Genomic DNA, 20,005 nt, shown 5'->3' on the forward strand with positions numbered 1-20,005 from the left:
ACCAGCACCTGCAGTTCCTTCCTACACATTGCACGGAGAATGCTGTCCAGTCCTGGTGAATGTTTCCCAAGCCTCAGTTCCAAATCTGCCTCCGATCAGAGACGGCAGTGATGTGTGCCGTAGGTAGGATGTGTTTTCTGAGCATCATCATCTCATGGCCCAGTGCTTGTGGCAAAATAGTCATAATATGAGGAAATGCTGGCAAAGCCTTTACTGTGTTTGAGATATGCTTTCTCAAACAATTGTTGGTAATTTTCTGCTGTTTCATGTCAATCTGTGGTCTCCACCCTTGGAGTGAACACCAAACGTTGCCCACATTCGAGCATCACTCTCCCAGTTGAATTAAACGTTTATAATCCTCGGTTCGATTGGGCCTGGAGTATTGCATCTTGTGTAGGAAGGAGCTGCAGATGCTGGTTTTAAACGGAAGATACACACCAAAAGATGAAGTGATTCAGCGGGTTAGGCAGCATCTCTGGAGAGAAGGAATAGATAGCATTTTGGGTCGAGACCCTTCGATTCAGATTGAGAGTAAGGGGAAAGGTAAACGTGAGATTTCGACTGTGATAAAGAACAAATGAATGAGTCGGAGAGCACAATGAACCGCAGAGGGGGAGCAGCAAGAGATAATGTGGCAGAACTCTCGTCGGAGAGAGGAGGAGAACCTCTATAAAAGTAGACATACATTGTGGAGATTTCGCAGTGGAGCAGACAAAATGTGTAGCAAGGATCTGCAGATGCTGGTTTAAACCGAAGATAGACACAACATTTATTTTGGCCATCATTCATGGTCTCAATGTCCATTTTATACCTACATAGCCAAAGTACATGAGCAGGGCAGCACAACTCTGGTCTGAAGGGCAAGCTGATCCTGAGGCAGCATTGCCCGATGTGCTATGCTGAGAAAGGAGTCATGGACACCAGGTCTCGACCTAACAGGGACAAGCTGCTGGAGCGGGGTGGCACGAGATCCCAGCTGCACCCTTATCAAGGCCTTGAGCCAGACTTTCACTGGACTGGCACCAGGGTTGAGGGACATCAGCTACGTGAAAACACAGGAACATAATCGTTCATCGTCAGCATCTTTCTTGGATTTTTTCCGAGCACCAGCTGAGTATTTTCAGCATTTTCTGTTTACATTTTACAAGTAACTTCAGAATGAAAAATTGGACGAACACCAACATGGCTGTGGGGAAGGAGCTATTGGATGTTCTTACGAAGGGCTGGCAGAAGCAAGATGGGTCTAATGGGCCTAATCTTTGGGCCATCGGATTCTGCAGAATGTTTGGAATAGTTGGTTTGAAGCCTCAAGAATCTGCACACTCGGAATTGGCTGGAGATCAAAGTAGGAGAAGGGAGTGCTTAGCATGTGAATCAGAGCCCAACAGTGCGGTCCTTGTGCTGATGAATTACAATGCGCATTAACCTCAGGCCTTTGCACCAGAATCCATGGTATGTCCACGCGCCGGAAAGGGAAGCCGAATTGAGTTATTTTGCAGGAACAGTGCAGTATTCATTCAGTGTAGGAAGGAACTGCAGATGCTGGCTTAGATAGACACAAAATACTGGAGTAACTCAGCGGAACAGCCAGCATCTCTGGAGAGAAGGAATGGGTGACGTTTCGGGTCCAGACACTTCTTCAGTATTCATTCTGATCTCCAAGGGGTATTTCCAGACATTACCCATGATCTCCACTTGCTTGTTTTACTTTCTCTAGAAACTGCTTTCAATATTAATGATTATTTATGTCTCAAACGACTATGAATACTTCCCTCCTTTGGCTGTGATTAATGTCAGTGAGTGGCAAGGCCGAGAGCCACCGATGAACACGTTTTGACAATCTGCCCCATTCTCAGCTGCTCATGAAGAGTTACAAGAAGAGAATAGGGGGGGGGGAATTAGCGGTAGAGTTGCTGCCTTACACCCCCACAGACCCGGGTTCGATCCTGACTACGTGTGCTGTCTGTTTGGAGTTTGTACGTTCTCCCCCTGACCTGTGTGGGTTTTCGCTGAGATCTTCGATTTCCTCCCCCACTGTAAAGACATACGGGTGTGTAGGTTAATTGGCTTGGTATAAATGTAAATTATCCGGGGGATCGCTGGTCGGTGTGGACTCGGTGGGCTGAAGTGCTGTTTACGCATTGTTTCTCTCAACTAAAACTAAACAAAACAAATTCTCAATCACACTGCAAATACAGTTTGTGCCAGAAGTTAGACAAGGTTGAGTTCACACCAATTGCGGTGATGTCCAAGGCCCATGCCTCAAGTGATGAAGATGTAAGGGGTGCACAATATACGTAATACAACACATTCCCCAATTCTGCAGAGAATAGAGAGCAGTGATTTATTCCATACAGAAATCGACACAGTTCCATAAAAGTTCATCTAGGGGCAGGGTTAGTGCATGGAAATGGGGTGGAGGCAGAAGATTAGCTGTGATTGTGAAGGATGGGCGGACATGTTCAGGATTGGGGTGGAGCTGGTAGCAATAGCCTTGTATCGGGCCTATTTATAATGCACCCATCCCAAGTCTTTCCATACGTCAGGATATTTTGAGATTGCGAAAGGTGCAAGTTCTTCCTTTTCAATTAATGCAACTCCCTGTTTTAACTGGTTTGCTCTTGAAGATCTTCTCCACAATAAACTTAAATAAATTCTGTGTGACTAATTGTATAAAGTCTGGATTACAATCCTCCTCTCTGCAAATTTCCCCAACGATGGAGATTCTCAGAAGCATTCTTTGAAACCTCTGACCAATGAATCAATGGCAGAAAGCCCAAAACAAGTCCAATATCAAGCTCCTCAGAAATGCAAACTTACACATGAAATTCTTGATATCTGCCTCTCAATTAAGGATTCTTTTACTGGAGTATCACATTTATTAACATTTCTGCCTTTCTATGTTTAAGCCCTCCATCATGTGCATGCATCAAACCAAACACATTACTATTTGCAGTGTTCATCTGAAATTATTCAATCCAGCAGTTCAATTTCATTACCCTGTTTTAAAATTGTTTGCCAATGAAGTTTGTCTCTGAAGTTTGTACCTGAGCATAACTGTATCAGGTACAGTTCGAACGAGTCATAGAAACATACAAAATAGGTGCAGGAGGTGGCCATTCGGCCCTTCGAGCCAGCACCGCCATTCATTGTCATCCTTCATATTGAAAGAAGAATTAACTTAAAAGGTTGCTACTGTGCAGACACGATGAAGTGAATCGATGGCATTGATTTTGGTGGTTTGTTATCATTCCCAACCATGTCAACATACTAGTTTAGAACATAGAGCAGTACAGCATAAGAACAGGCCCTTTAACCCACTATGCTTGTGCCAAACATGATGTCAAGACCATCTTTTATCTACCAGCACATAATCCATATCCCTCTATTCCCTGGATATGCTATCCAAAAGTCACCAACCCCAGCAGCATGTTTCAAGCACTCAACATACCATAGGTTTTCTTTACCACTCTATCTCCGTGTTGCTGCTTTCAGTGAGTTATGGGCTTGGACCCCAAGATCCCTCTGTACATCAATACTGCTAGGGGTCATGCCATTAATTGTATATTTTTCCCTTACCTTCGACATCCCAAAGTTCACACCTCGCACTTGCACGGATTAAACTTCAACTGCCATTTCTCTGCCCATTTCTGTAGCTGATCTATAGTCTGCTGTGCAGGTTGACAGCCATCCCCACCGTCCACCACCCCAGAAATCTTGGTGTCATCTACAAACTTACTAACCAACCCGACTAAGTTTACATCCAAGGTCGACAAAAATGCTGGAGAAACTCAGCGGGTGAGGCAGCATCTATGCAGAGAAGGAATTGGCGAAGTTTCGGGTCGAGAAACATCCAAGTCATTTATATATATGACCAACAGCAGTGTTCCCAGCACAGAGCCCTGCGGAACTCCAGAAGTTACAGACCTTCAACCTCAGCATTGTCCTTCCACCACCGTCCTCTGATTCTATCCATAAGCCAGTTCTGAATCCTTAATGCTCTTCAAGAGCCCAACACTACTTATAATCTCCTTCGCTCCATAGATGCTGCTGCACCCGCTGAGTTTCTCCAGCATTTTTGTGTACCTTCGATTTTCCAGCATCTGCAGTTCCTTCTTGAACACTTCTTAATCTCAAACTGCCCTTGTATACTAGTATTCAGTGCACTGGTCTCCCTGTCCTCTATGTTCTTCTCCTTGGTGAAAACAAATGCAAAGTACTTGTTTGGTATGTCGTCTACATGCCCAAACTCCAAGCACAAATGCCCTCCTTTATGCTTCAGTGGTGCTATCCTCTTCCTGGTTAGCCTCTTGTTTTAATACAGAGTCATAGAGTGACCGTGTGCGGAAACTGGCCCTTCGGCCCAAATTGCCCACTACGGCCTACACTAGTCCCACCTGCCTGCGCTTGGTCCATATCCCTCCAAATCTGTCTTATCCATGTACCTGTCTAACTGTTTCTTAAATGTTGGGATAGTCCCAGCCTCAACTATACCTTTGGGTGACGTTTTGGGTCAAGACCCTTCTTCAGAATGATGTTCTCTTGTGCTGACCCAGAACATCAGAGCAATGAGCTCGAGAATAAAATGAGCAAGATACTGGCTTCACCTTGAGGATCACACGATTAAGCTCCTCACTCTGATGTTTATTCACCATTCAATCTTTTCCCTCATCGGTGGGGTCATGATGTTGGAAATCGCTGTCTGACAACATGATATTTCAAGGAGGAAGCTCACCACCATCTTCTCTCCAGGGACCTAAACAAATGCAGGCCTTGTTGGTGTCTCCCACATCTCCAATGAGTTCTCGCCCAGCAATGGGATGGTTTGTACATTCAGGGAGCAAGTGGGCTGAGAGAAGCTCGAGGTCCACTGGCTCCATCCCATCTGCATTGAGCTGATCAACCTATCTGCCCTTGTTACCAGTGGGTGTAGCAAGAGGAAAATATCCACCCTCCATTGCTGTGCAAAAGCAAACAAAGTTGTTTTTTGGTGTCTTCAATGGTCTCAGATCATGGCCGTCTGTGAGCGGGAAGCAAGAGGTTGGGTAATGTTTAAAGAGCAGCAGAAGATAATTAAAAAGGCAATACGGGGAGAAAAGATGAGGTACAAAGGTAAGCTAGCCAAGAATATAAAGGAGGATAGTAAAAGCTTCTTTATAGACAATAGACAATAGGTGTAGGAGTAGGCCATTCAAGCCAGCACCGCCATTCAATGTGATCATGGCTGATCATCCCCAATCAGTACCCCGTTCCTGCCTTCTCCCCATATCCCCTGACTCCGCTATTTTTTTCTAGCTCTCTCTTGAAAGCATCCAGAGAACCTGCCACCACCTGCCTGAGGCAGAGAATTCCACAGGCATTCTTTAGGTATGTGAAGAGGAAAACAATTAGTTATTACCAAAGGTGGATCCTTGAAGACTGAAAAAGGGTGAATTTATTATGGGGAACAAGGAAATGGCAGATGAGTTGAACAGGTACTTTGGATCCGTCTTCACTAAGGAGGACACAAACAAGCTTCCTGATATACTAGTGGCCAGAGGATCTGGGGTGACGGAGGAACTGAAGGAAATCCACATTAGGCAGGAAATGGTGTTGGGTAGACTGATGGGACTGAAGGCTGATAAATCCCCAGGGCCTGATGGTCTGCATCCCAGGGTACTTTAAGGAAGTGGCTTTAGAAATCGTGGATGCATTGGTGATAATTTTCCAATGTTCTATAGATTCAGGATCAGTTCCTGTGGATTGGAGAGTAGCTAATGTTATCTCACTTTTTAAGAAAGGCGGGAGAGAGAAAACAGGGAATTATAGACCAGTTAGCCTGACATCGGTGGTGGGGAAGCTGCTGGAGTCAATCCTAAACGATGAAATAGCGGAACATTTGGATAGCAGTAACAGGATCGGTCCGAGTCAGCATGGATTTACAAAGGGGAAATCATGCTTGACTAATCTTCTGGAATTTTTTGAGGATGTAACCAGAAAAATTGACAAGGGAGAGCCAGTGGATGTAGTGTACCTGGACTTTCAGAAAGCATTTGATAAGGTCCCAAATAGGAGATTAGTGGGCAAAATTAGGGCACATGGTATTGGGGGTAGAGTGCTGACGTTGGCAGACAGGAAACAAACAGTAGGGATTAACAGGTCCCTTTCAGAATGGCAGGCAGTGACTAGTGGGGTACCGCAAGGCTCAGTGCTGGGACCGCAGCCTTTTACAATATACATCAATGATTTAGATGAAGGGATTAAAAGTAACATTAGCAAATTTGCAGATGACACAAAGCTGGGTGGCAGTGTAAACTGTGAGGAGGATGCTATGAGAATACAGGGTGACTTGGACAGGTTGGGTGAGTGGGCAGATGCATGGCAAATGCAGTTTAATGTGTATAAATGTGAGGTTGTCCACTTTGGTAGCAAAAACAGGAAGGCAGATTATTATCTAAATGGTGTCAAGTTGGTAAAAGGGGAAGTACAGCGGGATCTGGGGGTCCTTGTTCATCAGTCAATGAAAGTAAGCATGCAGGTACAGCAGGCAGTGAAGAAAGCAAATGGCATGTTGGCCTTCATAACAAGAGGAGTTGAGTATAGGAGCAAAGAGGTCCTTCTGCAGTTGTACAGGGCCCTAGTGAGACCACACCTGGAGTATTGTGTGCAGTTTTGGTCCCCGAATTTGAGGAAGGGTATTCTTGCTATTGAGGGAGTGCAGCATAGGTTCACAGGTTAATTCCCGGGATGGCGGGACTGTCATATGTTGATAGATTGGAGCGGTTGAGCTTACATACTCTGGAATTTAGAAGGATGAGAGGGTATCTTATTGAAACATATAAGGTTATTAAGGGTTTGGACACGCTAAAGGCAGGAAACATGTTCCCGATGTTGTGGGAGTGCAGAACCAGGGGCCACTGTTTAAGAATAAGGGGTAAGGCATTTAGAACGGAGATGAGGAAACACTTTTTCACACACAGAATTGTGAGTTTGTGGAATTATCTGCCTCAGAGGGCGGTGGAGGCCAGTTCTCTGGATACTTTCAAGAGAGAGCTTGATAGGACTCTTAAAGATAGCGGAGTCAGGGGATATGGGGAGAAGGCAGGAACGGGGTACTGATTGTGGATGATCAGCCATGATCACATTGAATGGCGGTGCTGACTCGAAGGGCCGAATGGCCTACTCCTGCACCTATTGTCTATTGTCTATTGTAATTCAGTCAATATCATGATATTGGTACTGGTAGTGCCTTGCCGATGTAATTGCTGTGGAATTCTCTGCCACAGAAGGCTGTGGAGGCCAATTCACTGGATGTTTTCAAAAGAGAGTTAGATATAGCTCTTAGGGCTAACAGAATCGAGGGATATGGGGAGAAAGCAGGAATGGGTACTGATTTTAGATGATCAGCCATGATGATAATGAATCGAAGGGCTGGTTCAGAGGGCCAAATGGCCAACTCCTGCACCTATTTTATGTTTCTATGCAGCATGAACTTTAGATGTCAATGTATGATGATTTGGGCTGTACCCTCAATTCCCTGCAATTTCGTGCAGTCATGGATGGTGCTGTTCCCAAACCCTGCTGTGATACATCCTGATAAAAAAAAAAGTTTTGAAGTGGACCAACTGTGCGAGTTTGGTGATATCCAGTTTAAAATCTACACTGTAGTAAGAAAGAATGCAAGGAATCTGCAGTTTTGTAATCTAGTGAAATATGGCCAAGAAGAAAACATAAGAGGCTTTCAGCACAGAGGGCAAGAGAGGACAGCGTAGGCTGCAGGACTTCATCTTCAGGCAGAGGGGCTCACTCCCATACAGCCACACTGACCATGGTGGAATGGATAAACCAGAGAACATTTGCTAACAATAAGAAAATGGAACTTTGGGATAAAAGGTGTAAATTAATAAATATATTAACATGGTAAAAAATAAATCAGCAGGATTAGGTTAGACAGTAAATACTCCCAAATAGTTCTAAACTAAAGATAGACACAAAAATGCTGCAGTAACTCAGCGGGACAGGCAGCATCTGTGGATAGACGCTCTTCTGCAGAAGGGTCTCGACCCGAAACGTCACCCATACCTTCTCTATAGAGATGCTGCCTGTCCCACTAAGTTACTGCAACGTTTTGCTTCTATCTTCGGTGTAAAGCAGCATCTGCAGTTCCTTCCTACACAGTTCTAAACACTAACTACTGTAGTTTATGGCCCATTGGGTTCATGCAACAGTTCCTCTTTTCAAAATCAGTGGAGCTTATTTTTTTTAGCTCATAATAGACAAGAGAGGAAGCTGTGTTGCAGAGATAAGCTGCATAGTCAGCTAGGTAGCCGGAAAATCAATCTTTGTAAACTAAAACAGTGGCAGGTGCACCTGTATAAGAAAACAGCACGCTCTGAGGACAATTAGTCTGACTCACTGCATACAGAAACAAACCTTCTGAATCCTAAAACCATCAGATTTTGGATATAGATGGGGGAGAACTGCAGATGAAGTGTGCCTCCAACACATCACGGAGCCAGGAGAACAAGGAAAAAGGCATTGATCCCATTGCCAATCTTTCCACATTTCTCAGCCGTAATCCTCAATGGGTCTTGGGGTTATAATTCTGATTTATCAATCACTGAGGTAAAAAGATGACCAAGGTTCTGGTTTTGTGAAACTCTGCTTGAAAGGCCAGGGTAAATGTAAGTTTACAGTGGTGCAGTGGTTAGTGCTGTCTCACAGCTTCCTGGTGCGTAGGAAGGAACTGCAGATGCTGGTTTACACTGAGAATAGACACAAAATGCTGGAGTAACTCAGCGTGGAAAGGCAGCATCTCTGGAGAGAAGGAATGGGTGACATTTCAGGTCGAGTCCCTTCTTATACAATACAATCAATCAATCAGTTTTATTCGTCACATTGCACTTAAAGTGCAAGTGAAATGAATTTGTCAGCAGCGGTACAATGATAAAGAACACACAACACACAATAAACATTTAACACAAACATCCACCACAGCATTCATCACTGTGGTGGAAGGCACAAAATTTGGCACCAGCGTCAGTCCAGGATCGGCTCTTCCCCACCGGAGACCACGGCTTTAGGTTGGTGTAGGCCGCAGGCCGGCGGTCGAAGATTTAAAGTCCCCGCCGTAGCCAGAAGGACTGAAGGAAGGTCTTGAAGGAAGGTCTTGACCTGAAACGTCACCTATTCCTTCTCTTCAGAGATGCTGCCTGTCCCGCTGAGTTACTCCAGCATTTTGTATCTTACGCCACAGCTGCCTAGGCTTGATCCTGGCCTAAGGTTCTGTATCTGCTGTGTTTACACAATTCTCTCTGTAAGAGCAAACTTCCCGTCACGCAGATCTGGTTTCCTCCCGCCTCACAATATCACTGGCAGGAAAACCCCGACTGTAGATAAAAGGCAAAAGAGCTTAAAGGGAGTTAGTAGGCAGGTGAGGGGAAATAAGTTGCAAGGTTGAAGGAAAGTGAGACGGAGAAGGGAGCGGCTCTGCTGGGCACCAGTGGAACATGGGTGAAGCTCAACAGACTTGGTACTGGAGTTGGGTGAAGATGGGGGCTCCGCCAGAGCCCAGCCTGTGAATGCGGAGCAGAACAACAGACAGCCAACCATGTCATCTCTGGGTGCCCGCTCTACCACCCGCCAAATGGAGCTCATGGCCTGGCAGACATTGACGCAGAGACAACAACCTGGCTTCTCAACACCCGGCTTGACATCTAACTATTCCTTTGGTTTATGTTTCATTCGCAAGAAGGAGATGCCGGGCACTGGCAGAGACAAACGTCCCTGAACTGTAATCAATGCAGCCCTGCATATTCAACCACCCACGACACAATCGCTGGAATTCCCTCCCTAAATTGTAATGCCCTCCATCACTTTCCTCCTTTTCCAAGTGGGACAAATTCTGGTCACCTGCCCCTGAGTACTCCGCGTGTTGCCTGATGTCAAACATACCTGTTAATGCTCCTGAAAAGAGTTTGGTACAAAGTTTTACGGGAGCTCTTGCACTGCAGAGGATGCTGAACAGATTTGTTTAAATATTGCCAGAGATTGAATATTTCAGCAACATTGCATAGGCTGGATTTCTTCTCCTCAGAGCCAAGAAGACTGAGGGGAGGGCATTTTGAGGTACACAAAAAATATGAGGGGCATGAATTGAGTGGATGGTGAGATGTCTCCAAGATAAGGGGCTTGGGGGGACCTTATAACCCTGATGGCATTGCAATCTGTCATCGAGGTCTATGTCAGATGATTCTTTGAGGATGAACTCTCGGAACTCATCCAGCCCTAATGATATACTTGGCCTCGTGTTTCAACCTGCATGAACTAACTGGCTGAAGTTTTTGCAGGCATCTTCAACTTCATCTTCAATTAGTGAGGTCTGAGATTCTCACCTGCATTAAAATGGCATCAAATAATATGCCCAAAAAGAGGACCGTGACATGCCTCAATCATCACTGGCCGGTGGCATTGACGTCCATGATGATGTTCATAGCACTCCCTCCTCAGCAGGGAATTGGACCACTATAACTTGCCTACAGCTGCAATAGATCAGTAAGGGATGCAATCTTATTGACTGTCCACTCTGCAGTGGACCACTTGGACAATCAGAACACGTAAATCAGGTTATTGTTCATCGACTAGAGCTCAACGTTCAACATCTTCAACATCAACAAATGTGTTATCAAACTCAGGCAACTGAGTCTATGCTCATCCCTATGCCATTGGATCCTTGACTTCCTCATCACAATCAGTACAAATTGGCAACATCACTCCCTCCTTGATAGCAATCAGCATAGGGGCACCTCAAGGTTGTGTACTGGGTCTCCTACTCTATGCACTCCAATTGTTTGGAACATAGAACATAGAACAGTACAGCACAGGAATGGGTCCTTCCGCTCCCAAATGTTTGTGTCCAACATGATGCCAAGTTAAACTGCTCTCATCTGCCTGTATATGTGCCTTCTGTACACTTCCATGTGCCTATCTAAAATCCACAAACACCACTCTTGTGTCTGCCTCCACCACCACCCCAGGCAATGCGTTCCAACCCCGCGCCACCCTCTGTGTAAAAGACTTGCACATTTCCATGATGTTGTGTTGGACATTTCCACCATGGGAAAAATGTTCTGACTGTCTACCCTATCTATGCCTCTCATCATTTTATATACTTCTATTAAGTCTCCCCGCAACCTCCAATGTTACGGAGAAAACAATCCAAGTCTATCCAACCTCTCCCTGTAGCTGAAACCCACAAATCCAGAAAGCATTCCGGTAAACCTCCTCTTCATGCTCTCCAAAGCCTCCACATCTTTCCTGTAAAGGGGCGACCAGAACTACACTCAACACCCCAAATGCAGCCTGACCAAAGTCCTACAGAGCTGCATCATGACTTCTTGACTCTTACACTCAATGCCCTGAGCAATGAAGGCAAGCATACCTTCTACACCACCCTTTATATTTGTGCTGCCACACTATATACTTGAGCTTTAAACTTGGACTCCAAGATCTCTCTGGACATCAACACTATTAAGTTGTCTTGCCATATATATAACATGGACATAAATGCAGATTGGTTACTCAGTAAGTTTGCTGATGACACCAAAATTGGAGGAGTTGCCAACAGTGAGGTAGACTGCCGGAAGATTCAGCGGGATATAAATCAGCTGCAGAAATGGGCAGAGAAATGGCAGATGGAGTTTAACCCCAGCAAGTGTGAGGTGTTGAATGTTAGGGGGAAAATATACTGTACATGGCAAGACAACTTAATAGTGTTGATGTCCAGAGAGATCTTGGAGTCCAAGTTTAAAGCTCAAGTATATAGTGTGGCAGCACAAATATATAGGGTGGTGTAGAAGGTATGCTTGCCTTCATTGCTCAGGGCCATTTTAATATATATATATATATATATATATATATATATATATATATATATATATATATATATCACAAACAGCAGAGTTCCCAGCACAGATCACTGGGGAACTCCACTGGTCACAGACTTCCCGCCAGAATCTTTCTTCCCTCTGTCTTCAATGAATAAGGCAGTTCTGAATCCACACGACCAAGTCATCGTGAATCCGGTACATCTTAAACTTCTGGATCAGCCTCTCATGGGGTATCTTGTCGAAAGCCTTACTGAAATCCTTGTAGACAACATCCTCCACCCTACCTTCATCATCCTTTGTCACCTCCTCAAAAAAACTCAATCAAGTTAGTTGCCAATCAGGTAACCAGACACTGTTCCAATGTCATCATTAAATTTGCAGATGATACTGCCGTTGTGGACAAATAACAGGGAGACAGAGTCCGTGTCCAGCAAGGAGAGTGAAAACCTCATTGAATGCTGCCAGAACAACAACCTTGCACTCAACATCAGCAAGATCAAGGCAAATGTTGGAAGCAATGTAAAACAAGCTCTATATCTTACCAGAGCAGTACCTGCAACATAAAGGTACATCAGAAGTAACAGTTCACAAATGCAGAGCTTCATGTTAAATGTTTGCCAGTAAAAGAGTTTGCACCACATTCCAGACTGTGCACAAAGAGCATCTTAAACCAAAAGCAACCACAACATTTCATTCCGCTAATCCCTATTACACTAATGCAGCAAATTGCATCTTTCCTGCCTTGGCCAATTATTCCGTCAGCAAGATTTATCTCAACACTGGGGGAAGAAAGGTTCTCAGTCTTAACTTCAGAACGTTGCAAAACACGGTTCATATCAATTATTTTGTTTTATTCTGGCATATAGTAATTAATTGGATCCAAGAAAAGATAATGATCAACTTGCTCATGGCTACCTCTCCCAAATAAAGCGACACTCATAAGGCTCTAGATCTCTAGATCTAATTCCCAAGGTGTGCAAACTAGCATGATGTTAGAGAGTTAACTGACTGATAACATCCCAGTGTGAATGGTCCTCCATGCCATTCTTAAGTGGGTGATCTTTATGAGTCAGTCGAGCCTGGGTTACTCAATCAGCTAGACACAAATTCTGGAATAACTCAGCGAGACTCTGGAGAGAAGGAACGGGTGACGTTTCGGGTCGAGACCCTTCTTCAGACCCTGCATCTGCAGTTCCATCCGACACATTACTCAATCAGCTGTTCAACTGAACCACTGAACCATCAAGTTCCTTCATCCAACATCCATAGAACCAGCTAGGGCTGGAGGAGTTGCAAGAACTTCTCCAGAGTTTATATGCTGTGGATAGAAGCCCCAGTCCACACACATGTTGCTGGAAAACAATCCTGTGTACAGATGATCATTGGTCCACAGGACTCAGTAGGCCAAGGGGCCTGTTTCCATGCTGTCGCTCCAAACTAAAAGTAAAAACTGAAACTATATTTCATAGGGAGTGCCACATTGTAGAAATTACAGTCAGTGTGTGTCAGGTGGAAGCAGACTGTCCCATTGCAGGACGTTAAAGTAAAATAACAGAGCTCCCGCCCTCTGTGTCTTGGCCCTGACCCATTCCTCAAAAGACATCACAAAACTTGACCTGTTGGTCGTTACCAGATAGTTGTCTGTGGGAACTTGCCATTCAACACCATAGTTCCTACGTTGCCGCAGTGATCACATTTCAAAACTGAACCTGAACGTCAAACGTGTTTCTCTTACCATAGCTGCTGCCTGCCCTGCTGAAGGTTTCTGGTTATATCACATTTCAGCAGCATTGGCTCTTAAGCACTTTATGATTGCGCGATTCTAAAAGTGACATTACAAATTGAAGCTTGTTCTTCCCCAATGAGAAGAGCGGCTTCCACACACACACACACACACACTGCAGCTTTGCATTCGCAAATAAAGAGAAGCCGGTTTAAAAGACTTGAAACAATTACCTCCTTTATGCTGCAGACCTGACGCTTCAGTGCTGCACCCCTGTCGACGTTCCTCCTTCATATAAATCAGACTTTCTGAAATCTCCCAAAGGCTGCAAAAGAAAGGTTTGGTGGGGATAATTCACGGAGCCGGGGGAGAAGAGGTCCGCCTGCTGCCTCCACTCTGGATCGTTCCCATAAACTGCGCAGCTGACACACTCAGCAAGGTCAACAAAAGTTATGATATTGCTCAGGACCTTCCCACTTCTTGAAAATGCCTCAACAAGAACAGGCAACGCTCCGCCGCACAATAAAGGAAGCCCAAGATCGCAGTTAACTCACTGTGTGCCGGGGGAGACGGCTGTACTCCTTCACACAAATCCTGTGGCCACTAGGCTCGTTTGGGTGAAGTGCTTGAGAAGGTGGAGTCAGTGGAAACCACAGCTGGCATGTTCTGCCTATCAAGCCACATGCTGGGTGTTTTGAAGGCGGCAGGACCCAAGGAACGACTGCCAGGACAGAGTTATTATGGTACATCGCAGGATTCTTTTAGGCTTTTTAAGAATCTATTTTTATCCTGAACTGTATTTACTATGTAGACCGACTGATGTCAACGCTGACCTGGTGAAACTGCATAATGAAGAAAGCAGACACTGTTTGCTGAGATTCATAGCACACTCGATTCAAAAACAATCTTCCATTTATTCATCGTTCCTGGTGGTTTTGGAATAAGTTCACTTCCAGTTCAATCCATGCCTTAATGCCACATGATCCGAACTGTGTGATCTCGTGTTGAGGCGGAACAAATTCAGCAAGCATCCTTCCCATCTTGTAAAGTTTTATGTCCTTCTAAGACTAAAGGCGAGAGGCTCAGCTCAACACCTTTGCTGCGTGGTGCAATGTAATTGTAGCTCCTCTGACTGAGCCGCTCACTGCCAGTGCAATGCCCCCTGTTTCAGACTTCCAAAAAGCAACGGCCTTTTAGGATTAGAGGTAGGGTCTCGACCGAAACGTCACCCATTCCTTCTAAGGTAGACAAAAGTGCTGGAGTAACTCAGCGGATGCTGCTGCTGCACCCGCTGAGTTTCTCCAGCACTTTCGTCTACCTTCGATTTTCCAGCATCTGCAGTTCCTTCTTAAATCCATTCCTTCTCTCCAGAGATGCTGCCAGTCCCGCTGAGTTACTCCACTTTTTTGTGTCTATCTTCCGTGTAACCAACATCTGCAGTTCCTTCCTACACATTATTTTGCTATTGGCTTTTTGAGCAGTTCAGTTTAGTTTATTGTCACGTGTACCGAGGTACAGTGAAAAGCTTAGCCATTTACAGTGTATAGATACATGATAACGTTTAGTGCAAGGTAAAGCCAGCAAAGTCTGATCAAGGATAGTCTGAGGGTCACCAAAGAGGTAGTTAGTAGTTCAACACAGCTCTCTGGTTAGAGCTGGATAGACTTGGCTTGTACTCGCTAGAATTTAGAAGATTGAGGGGGGATCTTATAGAAACTTACAAAATTCTTAAGGGGTTGGACAGGCTAGATGCAGGAAGTTTGTTCCCGATGTTGGGGACGTCCAGAACAAGGGGTCACAGTTTAAGGATAAGAGGGAAGTCTTTTAGGACCTAGATGAGAAAAACATTTTTCACACAGAGAGTGGTGAATCTCTGGAATTCTCTGCCACAGAAGGTAGTTGAGGCCAGTTCATTGGCTATATTTAAGAGGGAGTTAGATGTGGCCCTTGTGGCTAAAGGGATCAGGGGGTATGGAGAGAAGGCAGGTACAGGATACTGAGTTGGATGATCAGCCATGATCATATTAAATTGCGGTGCAGGATCGAAGGGCCGAATGGCCTACTCCTGCACCTATTTTCTATGTTTCTATGGAGGGATGATTCAGTTGCCTCATTATAGTGGTGCTCGCAGTGGCACACTCCCTTGGCATCTTCAACCAAGCTAGGAGCACTACATCAGAAATGTGTAGGACCGAACTGCAAATACTGGTTCACACCGAAGATAGTCCCAAAAAGCTGGAGTAACTCAGTGGGACAGGCAGCATCTTTGGAGAGAAGGAATGGGCGATGTTACGGGTTTGAAGGGTCTTGACCCGATATGTCACCCATTCCTTCTATCCAGGGATGCTGCCTGTTACTCCATTAGAAATGCTCCTTTAACAGTGTGGTAATCGCTCATCATTGTCTGGGAAGTGTGAGCCCACATTTCATGCTCAAACCTTTGTTGCTTGGACTAAATGCACACACAGCCTCCTGACCCCGATGTGACAACGCCGCCACAGGTCAGATCTGCTTTATAATCACGAATTTCTGATTAACTTGACGGAAATTGTTCCCCAAAAAAGCTATCTTTAGGATTAAACAATGATTTTTTTTTTTTAAATATGACATAGCAATATAAATCTAGGGTGGGAAACTCCCCCAAGTTAATAGGTGAGGGAAGAAGCTTCAGGCATTTCCAGTCATCTATTTTGAGGTTTTATTTCCTAGTTTCCAAAATCTAAAATCTGCTGATGACTTTAAAAAAAAGTTACGTATCATCATCCCACAGAATGAGTCAGTGCCATTTCGACCTTCACAAAAACTCGTGTCCACATTCAGTCAGCCATGGGAGCGAGCTAAAGCCGCTGCGTGGTGGCAATGACAAGACAAGGAGTAATCGGTTTAATAAGGAATCCAGAAGCAGCAAGACATAAGGTCTACAAGATAGACACAAAAAGCTGGAGTAACTCAGTGAGTCAGATAGCATCTCTGGAGAAAGGGAATGAATGGGTGACGTTTCAGTTCAGTTTAGTTTAGTTTAGTTTGTTGTCACGTGTACCGAGGTACAGTGAAAAGCTTTTTTTGCATGCTGTCCAGTCAGCAGAAAGACAATACATGATTACAATCGATCCATTTACAGAGTATAGATGCATGATAAGGGAGTAACGTTTAGTGCAAGGTAAAGCCAGCAAAATCCAATGAAGGATAGTCCGAGGGTCACCAAAGAGGTGGATAGTAGTTCAGCACTGCTCTCTGATTCAGGTCAAGGCCCTTCTTCAGATATAGAAACATAGAAAATAGGTGCAGGAGGCCATTCGGCCCGTCGAGCCAGCACCGCCATTCATTGTGATCATGGATGACCGTCCCCTATCAATAACCCGTGCCTGCCTTCTCCCCATATCCCTTGACTCCACTAGCCCCTAACCCACGGATATGAAACGTCACATATTCCTTCTGAATTCCCATAAGTCGGGTCTGAAGAAGGGTCTCGACCTGAAAGGTCACCTATTCATTCTTTCCAGAGATGCTGCCTGTTCTACTGAGTTACTCCAGTTTTTTGTGTCTATCTTGGGTTTGCAGTTCCATCCACACAAACGATCCACAAGCCTCCTCTTCCATCGTAACAATCATGGAATTTACTGGAGTGCCACTTTCCCTCTCCAAGCACGTCATGTCTGAAACCCACCCCATCTGAGTCTTAGACGTATACAGCAATAGAACATCTGCAGCCCTCAGGTGTTTTCAATTCTAAAGATTCATTATTCAAGTAAAATTTGATTTTCTGCAACTCTAGTCTTAAATAGCCGCCTTCTTATCCTAACCAGAACCTCCAGGTCTAGGAAGTGATTATAATTGAACCAAAAGCAAACTCATTCATCTCCGCAACAGCTTCAATGAATCACACGCTTGCCAGCAGTTGGTAGCCCAATGGCAGCTCGGGTAAGTGCACTGCAATCCTTTGCTAAAAAGGACCCTGCTGGACTCAGATCAAGTTAACAATTCTAGATTACATTCATACTGTATTGTTCTTTAGTTTAGAGATACAGCACAGACACATGCCCATCATCTACAAACATGTATGGCTTTGAAGTGAGGGAGGAAACGTGGCCGTACAGACAGCACACACATGGGGAGAACGTGCAAACTCCATACAGACAGCACCCGTAGTCAGGATTGAACCCGGGTCTCTGTCGCTGTAAGGCAGAAACTCTACCGCTGCGCCACCATGACGCCCTTGGATGAGGGTATCAAATGTAATATTTCCAATGAAGAATTTTTAACTCCAGAGTCATAGGGCACAGAAATAGGCCCTTCGGCCCACCATGACTGTGCCATCCAAGAGGTACTAGTTATTTGACCTGCTGACACATTCCAGCATTTTTTTCCTGTTTTTATTTCAGATTTCCAGCATCTGGAGCTATTAGATTTAAGTAACGTTTCTAAACCTGCAGGCAAGATGCAAGTGAGCATTGAGGGGAGGATTCAAGGAAGTTTCAAAGTATTTTAGGCTAGTTGAATGAGGGGCATTGAAATCCATGGCAGACACAGACAGCAATGATATGTGGGAACTCATCCACCAACGGAAAAAGCAGGGAGGCCGAGACTGATTTAACCAATGATGTGTGCAGGAAGGAACTGCAGATGCTGGTTTAAACCGAAGATAGACACAAAATGCTGGAGTAACTCAGCGGGACAGGCAACATCTCTGGAGAGAACAAATGGGTGACGTTTTGGGTCGAGACCCTTCTTCAGACTGATGACACGGGAGATGGAGATACATAGATCATTGTTGGCTGGGAGAAGGTAACCACAAAGTAAACAGAGATAAAATGTAGATGGAGACAGTCAGACTGGTTGGAGAACTGGGAAGGGGGAGGGATGGAGAGAAAGGGAAAGCAAGCTTTACTTGAAGTTAGAGAAGTCAATATTCATACCGCTGGGGTGTAAGAAACATGAGGTGCTGTTCCAACCGATGATGTATTGGCACATGTTAATGTTCATAAGGACCAAGTTGCCCTTAGACAATGGACAATAGGTGCAGGAGTAGGCCATTCAGCCCTTCGAGCCAATTTTAACTCCTGATTCAACTTGCACCCTATGTCCAGGCTACTGTTTGGGGGCCTGTAGATAAGTCCCATTAGGGTCTTTTAGCCCTAACAATTCCTTAGTTCTATCCATACTGACTCCACATCTCCTGTTTCAATGTCACCCCTTGCAGGGGACTGAATTTCATTCCTCACCAACAGAGCTACCCCACCCCCTCTGCCCATCTGTCTGTCTTTTCGATAGGAGGTATAACCTTGAATATTCAGTTCCCAGCCCTGGCCCTCTTGCAGCCATATCTCTGTAATTCCCACAACATCATACTTGCCAATTTCTAACTGAGCTTCAAGCTCGTCCACTGTATTTCTTATACTTCGCGCATCCATATACAACACTATGACCTCCATATTCACATCCCCTCTCACACCGCTCGCAATTGGCCCTAACCTTACTCTTTTATCCCTTCTCGAACATTCCTTCCCATTAATTCGAGAATCTGTTGTAATTTTTCCTGTACACACTTCCCCTTCAACTCCATCTTTATATTCCCAATTTGTCAATCCCTGCTCCCCACTATTTAGTTCAAACCCACACGTGTAGCCCGAGCAAATCTGCCTGCCAGAATGTCGGTCCCCCTCCAGTTAAGGTGTAACCCGTCCCTTTTGTACAGGTCACCCCTACCCCAGAGATCCCAGTGGTGTATTAATCTAAATCCTTGCTCCCTGCACCAGGGAGATAATACTAATGCCCCGTTCCACATTTCCCAGTCTCTCTGCTTCCTTAAAATTAGTTACATTCCCAGCTTTGTACAGTTTTATGGTGAAGTCATTGATCTCTGAAGTTAACCAGTTCAAACTCTTCAGGGATGCTGTGTACTGCGCTGAGTATTGTCAGCACTTTCCGTTTTGATTTCAGGTTTTCTCATCGATTTGCAAGACCGGCGATTCCTTGAGATCACTGGTCACCGCGGGGAAAACAATGGCATCATTCTAGAATTGCTGCGGTCCGCCAGTCATTCTTCAGGAGAGGAATGGAGAGCAGGGGAGAGACAAGACTTTGCCTTCCATCACATTGAGGAGGAGATTCGCTGTGATGGATGTTTGTGTAAATTGTGTTGGTGTGTGTCTTGGTTCTTTTCTTGTATGACTGCAGAAACCAAATTTGGTTTGAACTTCATGTGACGTTCAAATGACAAATAAACGGTATTGTATTGTATTGTATTGTATTTACGGGATTTCTGAAGCAACCAAATGACATGTTCAGCAACTTTAGAGGGAAGTGAATGGTCCAGGCCAGCAGAGTCACATGGAGCCCAAGTCGGTACAATGAGTATTACATTGTCGTCCTTCAGCATGCGGCTTAACCAAGTTCCATCTTTATAACAAACCAA

General features: G+C 44.9%; 1 protein-coding gene across 7 annotated transcripts in view; it reads right to left on the reverse strand.

The window, feature by feature from the left end:
* The window catches only part of LOC116986696 (transcription factor EB-like), a 128,177-nt gene that overhangs the window by 63,419 nt on the left and 44,753 nt on the right, over positions 1-20,005 (reverse strand). For 2 of the 7 annotated variants that reach the window (XM_033042271.1, XM_033042273.1), the window contains exon 1: positions 13,824-14,119. The exons of 1 other annotated variant lie outside the window; for it this stretch is intronic. In XM_033042271.1, coding sequence (XP_032898162.1) covers positions 13,824-13,884 — 61 coding nt within the window. In that variant the 5' untranslated portion in view covers positions 13,885-14,119. Of the gene's footprint in view, positions 1-13,823; positions 14,121-20,005 lie in introns of those variants that run through there. 4 more of the 7 variants (XM_033042269.1, XM_033042266.1, XM_033042267.1 and 1 more) reach the window with 4 other exon arrangements.

This window comes from Amblyraja radiata, chromosome 24, assembly GCF_010909765.2.
Source record: "Amblyraja radiata isolate CabotCenter1 chromosome 24, sAmbRad1.1.pri, whole genome shotgun sequence".
Taxonomy (NCBI): domain Eukaryota; kingdom Metazoa; phylum Chordata; class Chondrichthyes; order Rajiformes; family Rajidae; genus Amblyraja; species Amblyraja radiata.